Raw genomic sequence first — 11,077 nt, 5'->3', positions numbered from 1 at the left:
TCTTTTACAAAGCATCAAACAATACTTTGGCTTCTTTAATCCAGTCAAAATTATCTTTACAAGTCAAACATATAAGTAGAGTTGTAATTTGAAAAAAAATCTTGATCAAGATTTGATAGTAAGTGGCAAAGCCTAAAAAACATTGCACATTCTTACTGTTCTTGAAATCTTTGAATCCATAATAGTCTGGATTTTATTTGGATCCATTATTAGCCTTTCATTGGAAATGATGTATCTTAGGAAGTCAACTTGAATAGTATAGAATAAACACTTTTTAAAATTTGTATATAATTCTACATCTTTAAGTTGCTATAACATATAACAAATATGAATTTCATGTTCTTTATATTCTAAGAGTAGATTAAATTATCATCTAAATAATAGATGATAAAATCATCAAGAAATTCACAAAAGACATCATTTATTAGATGTTGAAAAGCAACTAGTGCATTCATGAGTCCAAAAGGCATGACATTATACTCAAAATATCCATACCTAGTTTAAAACATAGTTTTTTTTTTCATCTCTTTTTTTTAATATGTATCAAATTATCTACTTTTTATAGATATATTTTTGTATAGATCTTTGCTTGATTGAGTTGATCAAGAAGTCTTAAAATTAAAGGAAGAAGATACCTATTCTTGATGGTGATCTTGTTGAATCCTTGATAGTCCACACATATCTATAGAGATCCATCTTTTTTCTTCACAAATAAGATAGGAGCCTCAATTGAAGATTTAGATTGACTTATGAAATTTTTGGCTCAGTTTTTATTAATGTATTCCTTGAGTGTAATCAATTCATTTTGTGATAGGCTATAGATTGGTCTAAATGGTGGTTGAGCTTTTTTTATAAAGATTGATGGAACAATCATAAGGACGATGCTCTAGAAGAATATTTGTGTTCTTTTTTTCAAAAACATCTTGAAAATCTTAATACTGGCTAGGAATACCACTTGACGTCTTCTCACCATCAATAATAGGCGTGGCATATAAAACAAAAGATAATCCTTCTTTTGCAGCATGCATAAAAGCTTTTGCACCTACCTGTAAAGGTTTGGATGTACTAAACATATGTATATCTACTTGATTAATGAGATTTTGGATTAAACTATCAAAAAATTAAGTTTTCAAGAAATTGAATCTATTTGAGGATTATACTTTTTTAACCAAGATAATCCTAAAATAATCAGATTAGATGGAGATTTTATTACCTTAAATATTACTATGCTATTATGATTTTTAATTGCTATATCTAAAAGAATAGTTTCATGCATAACATTTCTAGAAGATAGCAAGTGACCATCTATGACTTCCATATGTACAAGTTTAATTTTTTTGACTAACAATATCTCTTGTTTTTTGACAAAATTTTTATCTATAAAACACTTTCAGGCTCTTAGATTTAACAAAGCTAAGACTTTGTGGTTTTTTGGTCCTAAATAAACTTCTATTGTAAAACAAGGTTAACAATTAGAGGATAGAATAGGACCTTTATTGGAAGTTATGTAAGATTCTATCCACATAGTCCCTATTGTAACTAGAGAAACTCATTTTTTAACACCTCGTCTTTCAATCCCTTTGGCAACCATGCTTCTTATTTTGTAATTATATTGTTTCTTTAGATAATGTTGAGCAGTATGCTTAGCTTTTCTACAATATAAGCATAAGCCCTCTTGATGTTATCAAATCTTTTCTTGCTTTGTAAGGAATTTAAAACATATTGTATTAATTTGTATTGGTTTTAGCCTCAATGAATAAATTTCTAAAAATTTGGAGGCTGCTGTCATTATTTGTTTTATTCCTCTCTATTCAAATCTTTGTTCTTGATATCATTCAAATAATTGATTGTCTCAAGTAATGGCTTGAGCAATAAATTTTTCCAAAGATTTTGCTTTTGATATTATCAGTAACAAATCTTTGATATTATCCTTCAATTTGTATTAAAATTGATTGATAAGGACTTTGTCATTCTAATCTTTGTCGTAAGTGAGGTTTTGGAATTTAGCAGTATATATGATGATTGATTAAGATCTTTGCCTTAAAGATAAGAGCTTGGTCTCTTCTACTCTTTTTTGATCTCTTTCTCTAAATGTGGCCATAAATACTTTTAGGAATGAATTCAAATCATAAAAGAGTTGCAAATTCTTTTCTATTAAAGATACAAAGCAAGAGAGAGCACTTCTTGATAGGATTGAACTTATGAATTTGACTTGAATAAATCCATTGGGATATTGGAAAAGATGCAATCTTATATAGACCTTGATTTATTATAGAGATCTTCAAAATTTTAATTTAGTACCATCAAACTTCTTAGGCATAGTAATCCTTGTCTCTGTCATACTTGTAAAAACAAAACTTCTTGGATTTGGTTGTGAGGCTGATCTACTTATTTCCTTTAAGTGTAAAACTTTTTTCTACAGACTTTGAACTTCTTCTATAGGCATAAGTATAGTACCTCCATGATTTATATTAGAAATACATGAGATTTCTACTCTTAGAGTGTTGACAAGCTCATGAAGATTTACAATAGTTGTAAATCTATTCTCACTTTTGTTGAAAGTAGCATCCATAATCTTTCCTTCCATACATAACTCAAATAAATTAAAAAAGTTAAATTAGAGGAAGGTAATTTGCAACCTCTAATAAAAATTTCTATAAAGAGGGATAATCTACCTTTTTTAAGGAAATGATCAATGTTAAAAAATAAGTTTTTTTGTTTAAAAGTGGATACTTTGTAACCTTCAAAACACAACAATAGAAGTGGAATAATCCACTCATTTTTAAAATAAGATAGAAATAGTAATTTAGTATTCTTATCAAATTTTCAAGGACATGAATCTCAAAGAAAGAAAATCCTCAATATACTCTTGTGTCACTGAAAAAAACTAGAAAGTCATTCAAAGATGATATAGTATTTAATTAGAATGGCTATTGCCAAAAACAAGAAGACTAGAAAGTCTAGAAATAAGATTAAGAAATAAAAAGGCATTAATAAGAGTGAAAAAGGCTTCACTCTTGCCTCCATATATACTCTTAATTACGAGTTATAAGGCAATGTGGTATAAGACATCCAAAACATCTTGACTTTGTAAGACACATATCTTAACTTGAAAGGCAAGTTTTATATATGTGTACCACATAGTTAGCTTGTTCCGCAAGCTACCAACACGTGGTTAACTTGTTTACCAATTTTTTAACTTATCAATCAACTACAAATACATATAAAGTCAAAGTAGTATCTATGAAGCTTCTAAGAAGCTATCCTAGAAATTATTATAAAATTAACCTACTTTTAACTACTTTTATCTATTTCTACCTAATCATATAGGTATTTATTAGAGTACATATGTATATCTATAGAAACTATTTAAAGAATTTTAAGTTGTCATTTTCAAAGAAATAATTATTATCAAGGATTGAAAAACTCACTCTTCATTTACAATAATATTTGTGGATCAATGAGCTCAAAATTATTTGAAAAAAATCAATATTTTTTCTTCTTTAAGGATGACTTCTCAAGTTATTGCATAGTTTATTACATTTGCTAAAAATTTAATGTACTAAAAAAGTTCAAGGACTTTTGCATTCTTATTCTTTAATAGACTAGAAATTCCATCTAAAAGCTATAAAATTATTAAAAAAGAGAATTCTTAGATAAAATATTCATGAAGTTCTTAATTAATTTTGATATTTTACATGAAGTCATAAGCCTTCATAGCCAAGAGTAGAATAGAAGCACAAAGCAAGAAAATTTCTCTTTAGTCAAGTATGTGTATATGATGATACATGTGAAAAAACTTAATTTGAGCCTTTAGAGGGAAGCTTTGTAGATTGTTGTTTAATTACTAAATCCTATAGCCTCATACAAAAGAGACTACAAAAATTTCTACAAGCTCTATACTAGATAAATATCTATAATTTTTCACCTTTAGATTTTTCAATGTATAGCATATGCCTATATACCAAAAGCACATAGAAAGAAGTTGGATCTAGAGATTATAAAAACCATCTTCATTGATTACTATACAAATATAAAGACATATAGCTTCTAAAATAGATATTAAGATAGAATAATTATAAGCCACAATATTATATTCAATGAATTTTTTATCTTTGAAAAATCCATCCCTTCAACTTTTTCATGTCTATTTTCATTCTAAGATATAATTGTTAGAAATTCTCTAAGCACAAATTCTTCTTAGCCTATCATTATAAGTTCAATTTATAAACAAGCTATTACATATATAAATAATCAAAATTTTTAAGAATAAAAATAGTTGAATCAAATAATAAGCAACACATATACTCACCATCTTTTTTACTTATTCAAAGCCAAATCACAAATATTAGGCACTCAATTATATTAAGAATAACTTCATTATAATTACAATCAATAATATGCCTTTCTTGCATCTATAATATATCTTTTTTATTTATAAGACTATGTCATTTTTCACTCCTTTGCTAGTCTTGTGTCTAGTGAGAATATTTCTAATGATTCAAATATGTATGAAGAAGTTTTAGCCAACTTCAAAGTTATAAAATGGCAATATGCAATGAAAACCAAGTATAACTCCCTCCTTTAGAATGGCATCTAATATTGTGTATCTTTCTCTTTTGGTCGCAAGCTAGTAAAGTACAAATGTGTTTATAAAATAAAAACAAACTTTGATAGAACTATGGCAAAATTCAAGGCACATCTTGTTGCAAATGGCTACATCCAAAAATATAGAATAGATTACAATCAAACCTTTAGCCATGTTGGAAAGTATGAATCTATTTGGATAGTGCTTACTATTGCTACATAATAGCACATGGCTATTATTTAGTTTGACATTTAAACAATGTTCTTCCATAGATAAATCAATACAAAAATTTATATACAATAATCTCAAGACTTTGAGGTTAAAAATCCACAAACATCAACTTTTGTGTATTTATTTCTTGAAAGCATGTATAATTTGAAGTAATGAAGATGCATGTGGAACCAAACCTTCCATGATTTGTACTTCTTTCTACTCTATTGCCATATAATGCCTTCTGTATACTCCAATACTAACCTACTCTAGCATCAATTATGCTATGAGCATGATTACCCAATTCTTAGCAAATTCCTAGCAATAATATTATCAAGTGCATATTTTTCTATCTTGCAAGTATCATGCATCTTATTCTATGCTTCAATAATAATAACCAATCCCTATTATTCAAAAGATATGGAGATGCAAACTATATATGTGATATTTTTAACTGTAAATTATACATTGGCACATTATACTTGCTCAATGGTATCCAATTCATTGCTACAGTAAAAAAATAAATTATGTGGTTAGTTCTACAACTAAATTTGAATATATTTCAGTTGGTTCAACAACCAAAGAGATCATCTAGTATTAAAAATTACTTTTAAAAAAAAATTCAACTAATTTAAGTAACATAGTTTTTTTTCAACAATTAAAGCACCATATGTCTAGTTCACAATCCTAAATTCAATTGTTGCAAAAACTGTATTGACATTGTATATCACTTCATCTAAGAACATCAATGCCTTGGAAATATTGATATTTAATATATTCCTATCGTAGATCAACTAATAGACTTTTTGACAAAGATCCTCTCATTTGATTATTTTTTCTTGCTTCAAAAGTCTATTGATTTGCCTCCATTATCCACAACAATACTTGTAAACTAATTACTTTTATGTTATCTTAATACTATAGCCTACCATTATTAGATACTATTGGTCTAAGGGAAGGTGTTGAAAATATTACATATGCAATGAACTAGATACTTAAATATTTAGATAGCAGATCAAATTGATTAAAGAGATAATAATTATATTGCTTAGCCAAATAATCAAGGTTATTACAACATAGTGTTTTAAATCTCTACAAAGTTTCATACATAATCATATATTCTTTAATTTATGCAATTAATGCAAAAGATCTCTCTTGTATTAAAACTATTGTATAAGCAAGGTCAAAGCATTTGAGTTCTTTCTTTACTTTCAATACTACAAATATTTGAACTTTGGAAATCATTAAAGTCATGATTCATTAGTCTTATTTTATTTCAACTAATATATGTAAATTTTTTGAAGAAATAACATAATATTAATTAGATTATGATAATTTATTGAGGTCTTAGAGAGGTTTTGACACAAATAAACTTGTGACAACAATAAATCTTCTATTGTTATATTTCAATATACCATATGATTTAATTGTGAAGTAAATTACACTTAAAAGATAACTATGTAAAATTTTTTAATTTATTAGATGTAATGTATTTATGATGTGGTTTATTTAAAATAATATAATTTTTTTAAATAATGATTGTTCTTAATTTCTATTTTTTTAAATAATAATAATAATAATAATAATAATATTAATATTTGATTTTGAAATATCAATTGAAGTTAATAATATTTTTTTAATTGAAATGTAAATTTGGGCATAAAATTATAATAAGAGTCCACTTAAAGCACAAACAAAGCATATCCAAAAGATTCAATTGTTATAATTCAAAATTACACTGATAGCTATAAATTTTATATAAAGTAATAGACTTACTTGATGGTATAAACAAGTTTTCAAACAAGCCAATTTTATTGTGAAAAAAAACTTAATAATCACATAAATCTTAATTTTATATTTATATATGGATATTGAAACATTGACCAAATATTTTGCTAAATTGACTAGGTTTTGGTCTTAATATCTTATTATGTACTACATAAGTTTAACATACAATAAGATACAATATATACATATCAATTTTGAAGATATTGTATTAATTTGATATGTATACAAATAATCTTGATAATATATATATATATATATATATATATATATATACATGCATAAAAATTTACAAATGTCCTATATTAACTTAGTTTTAATACTTTAACTAGTTTTTAAGACATATCAATAATAAATATGAATAATTTTTTGTTATTCTTTAATAGTTAAAGATTATGTGAGAAAATTATGCAATACATAGTAAGATACTATGACCAAAATCTAGTCAATTTAATAAAAACCTCAAGAAATATATTGGTTATATATATATATATATATATACACACACACACATGTATATCATAGAAGTCATAAACAAAACTAATGCTTATTAATTGGAATAAACTTGTTCATATAAACTTTCAAAGAAATTATGTATAATTTATCAATCTTAAAAAACTACTATACTTAACTGTGCATATTTAATAGTTTACCAATGTTAAGACTCTCTTTAATACTCTTTAAATATACAAAAATACATCTCATTCAATCAACAACAAAGAAGCTTTCTTTAAATTGTCAACCTTTTTTTAATCTTACGTTTATTGAAGCCAGAATGTGCTGTGGCTAACATTTTATTAGTTATTAATATAATTATTCTGTTTTATACACAAAAATGTCTAATAAAATGTAGGTAAAGGTAAATTTCAACTGTAAAATCAATAAATAATTAAATAATTAAATAGTGCAAAACCGTAAAGACTACAACACATTAACGAAAATAAATTTAAATAACTGAACAATCAATACTGTAGTATAAAAAACTTTAAATCTTGCATACTCAAAACGTGTCGAAATTTTAATACAAACACTTACACATCTCAGACTAAAATGCAATATATTCAAACCCGTTACAATGAGAAATAACTTCCTGGATAAATTCAATGACCAGATTCATCGAAACTCGTCAATGGGAGAATATTACAACACTTGCATCTTAAAAGAAACAACCACTACCAACAACCTGGAGCGCATGGAACGAGTGAGGAACGCAGCGGGGAAGCCAGCGGGGGCGAGGAGCTGAGGAGGTAAGAGGGGGGGGGGGGGGGGGGGGGGTTGCAGAGGGACCTCGGGGGCCTGGCCTGATGGCGTGGGCGAGGTGCATGGCGCTCCCTGATGCCTCCACTTTTGCGTCGCTCTCTCTTTGCTCCTCTTCGCCCCACATGGCAACCCCGACTCCCAGTGTCATCGCCGTCTCTCCACGCGCCGTGGCAGCTCTCGCTCCTCCCTGCCCTGGCACGCTCCCATTTGCGCCCATGATCCCTTTTGGCTCAGAGCTCCACCGTATTTATCCGCCCGTGCAGGTCTTGCTCTCTGTAACCCAATTCGCAATCGTTTCAGTAGCGCACATCCGAGCCTCTGTGTGATTTTTTTAGTGTGTATTTGTTGGACCTACAGACTTCTGCTTTTTTGCGTTGTATCTAGACGGTTTTCGGACTCGTTGACATGGCTTCCATGAGTGCAGTGGCGTCCGTTGCAGCTGTGCCTACTGGTTTGAGGAGTGAGCTTAGAAGCTCCGCGAGGAGCCGGGGTGCTGCCTCTCATGTGATGGCCGGTGCTACGTCGTCCCGGCGATCGGTGGTTGTGCAGGCCTCCAGCTCGGAGCAGGTGCGAATTGTGTGCTGCGATTGATTGCTGTGAAATACTGGCACTGGTGCTGGGTGGCTGGGTGCGAGGATTTGGGGATAACGCAGCCGGGGGCGTACAGCCATTGGCTTCTCGCAGCCGTCGCTGGAAGTGGGTGGTTAGGCAGGGGTAGTTGCAGATGATTGTGTGCTCAATTTAGTGTTGTCTGGCGGTTTCAGCACTGAAATGTGGCAATGTCGTGCGCTGGAAATGCAGGAGAGTCAAGCGTGGAACGTCGCCAAGAGCGCGGCTGCCGCTGCCGCGGTTTCGCTGATGCTGAGCGCTTCCCCAGTAGAAGCCAAGGAGGACAATGCATTCCTGAGCTTCCCAGACAACGAAGCTGGAGAGGCCGTAAGTTTGCTGCACACCTTAACAGCCTGCTTTGTCGTTGGTGGTAGGGGTATTGCTGGGATCGGGTGTGTGACGCCGCATCGTCCGGAAGGGATGTTATTGTGTGTTCATGAATGCGCGGCTTAGCGGTGCGTAGGGTGCATGCGGACATGTACGTCGACTTGCACGAAACGGGGGCAATGAGACATGTCGGCAGTGGATTGGGTCGTGATTGGTAGATGTGGTGGTTTGCATGGCCTGTAGCGGCATGCGCAGTGTGCGTGGAGTCGTCGCTGAATGTTGGCGGTGTGTGTGATTGACGGCCTGAATGCATTTTGCAGTCGCAACGAATTCTGGGAGATGCGAAGAGGAAGGGCGACGAGTCATTCGCCGAAGCCCAGAAGACCGGGATGGAGATCACAGGCCAGGCTGCCAGCGCCGGAGAAGCCCAACCCGCCATCAGCCAAGTGGACCCTAACGCACCAGAAGCCTCCGACAAGATTGGTGACGCCATCGCCGCGAGGGCCGACGTGAGGCGCCGTGTGCCATGTGTATTTTGTCATTTTGTCGGGTGCAAGCGTTTGCGAGCAGATGGGTCGTTTGACGAGGAGTGTGGAAGTGAGGTGTGGATTGTCCTGACTGCGTGTGGACTGTGCAGGCCGCTGCGGACTTGGCGCCCGGAACCGGGCAGCAGAACGGGAAGAAGGGGGTGAACCCGATCGCCAAGGCTTTTGCCACCCCGACCCGGGGCCTGGGAGACAAGGCGAGCGAGAACGAGGGGCGCCTGAGCAGGAACAAGGAGAAGCAGAACAATTTGCCCGGTGACGAGCAGACGTACAGGCAGAACACGGGCATTTCGGAGAGCATCTACAACACGTTCAAGGCTGCGGGCGAGGGCAGGGATGCCAACGTGGGCATGAAGCCGCAGTAAGCGGGTGCATGTAGGGGCGCTGCAGGGCGCTGCGGGTGTACAATGTGTGTATATTGCGGACCGTGTGACGCAGTGTGTAGTAGAGTAGTGGCAATTGAGGTGCGCAAGCTGTGGGTAGTTTCGGATGCGCTTTACAATGACCTGTAACGTTGATGATGAGAATAACACAAGAGCATGGGCATGAGTCGGAAATTGTGGCTCATTGGATTTATTGCATATTCTTTGGTGAGGAATGGTTTCGAGTGTTGGTTCATGGCCTTGATCTTTGTTTGTTATGGAATAGAGGGAAATTTGACTTCTAACTGGGTTGTTGTATGTTGCAGTCGTTCAAATGTTAGGGATTGGAGAGTCAATATTGCTGTGAAGTATTTCTGATGAGGCGATTTGGGAGCTTTAGATGCTGCAGGATTGTTTGGATTGTGACCTCGGTTTTCTGCTTTTGTGGGAATGGTTAATTTTGTAGACCTTGAAATTTTAGTTTTGTGCGTGTAGGTGACTTTGAGGTTGAAGGATTGTCTGATAATAGGTTGTTACTCTTTTTCTGTACAGTTGTAGCCTATGTGTTGATTATTCATCTTAAAAAGTATGTGTCTTAATTTTTGTATGATATTGTGCCAGTTGACTTTACCCCTTAACAGTAATTTTACATGGCTGCTATAAGATTATGCAACTATTTAGTTTGTTTTTTTAAAATTTGATATTTTTCAGTATTGCAAAATGCATTTGATTTTGCAAAAGTCATGAGTGAAGGAAATGTCCTCTGTATTACTCTAACTTTTTAATGTGTTTTTTTTGTGAAATGAACCCAATGAATAATTTATTTCATCTTTGTTTGTAGTTTTTTTTTTATGTTTGTAATGGAGAAGTAATCATCTACAAACATAAATTAGGATTAATTGTACACTGAAAACCCCCCCCCCCCCCCTCTTACCTCCTCAGCTCCTCGCCCCCGCTGGCTTCCCCGCTGCGCAGTTCGTTTCCCCTCCCGTCCTCCCTTTTGGAGCACCTGGATCATTTCGTGGATGGATGAAAACATAATTTCATAAGTTGGATGGAAGGGTTCTTGGGGAAATCCGGGTCCTGCCCACACATCCTCCCTCCCGCGACCTCCGCCTTTGTATTCTGGTCTTGGTCCCTGCTTTGTTCCTCGCCCGTTCCCTGCAGCGATTGCATGTCTCGAAATTGGTGAGGGAGTGCTAACTTTAGTCAAATCATATGTTCTACAACTATTGAGAATATTTTTTTCGTTTCTTTTTATTTTTCGATTTCGGAAACTGAAAGGAGATATGATTTTGGAATTTATTTGTTCAAAATGGTTTCTAAGAATTAGAAAGAAAGGAATATATTAAGATTCTACTATAGAAATAGATTTTATTGCATAAATAGTT

The 11,077-nt window shown here is 33.4% G+C and overlaps 1 protein-coding gene across 1 annotated transcript; it reads left to right on the top strand.

The window, feature by feature from the left end:
• Positions 1-7,919: 7,919 nt before the first annotated feature.
• On the top strand, positions 7,920-9,905 carry LOC112282259 (uncharacterized). The gene is made up of 5 exons (XM_024519674.3): positions 7,920-8,106; positions 8,268-8,410; positions 8,645-8,779; positions 9,100-9,288; positions 9,417-9,905. The coding sequence occupies exons 2-5, from the start codon at positions 8,351-8,353 to the stop codon at positions 9,687-9,689; spliced, it is 657 nt and encodes a 218-aa protein (XP_024375442.2). The 5' UTR covers positions 7,920-8,106; positions 8,268-8,350; the 3' UTR covers positions 9,690-9,905.
• The last annotated feature ends 1,172 nt before the right edge of the window (positions 9,906-11,077 follow it).

Source organism: Physcomitrium patens, chromosome 5, assembly GCF_059467195.1.
Source record: "Physcomitrium patens ecotype Gransden chromosome 5, ASM5946719v1, whole genome shotgun sequence".
Taxonomy (NCBI): Eukaryota; Viridiplantae; Streptophyta; class Bryopsida; order Funariales; family Funariaceae; genus Physcomitrium; species Physcomitrium patens.
Note: the sequence above shows the minus strand (reverse complement) of the source record. Positions and strands in the feature narration are given on the sequence as shown.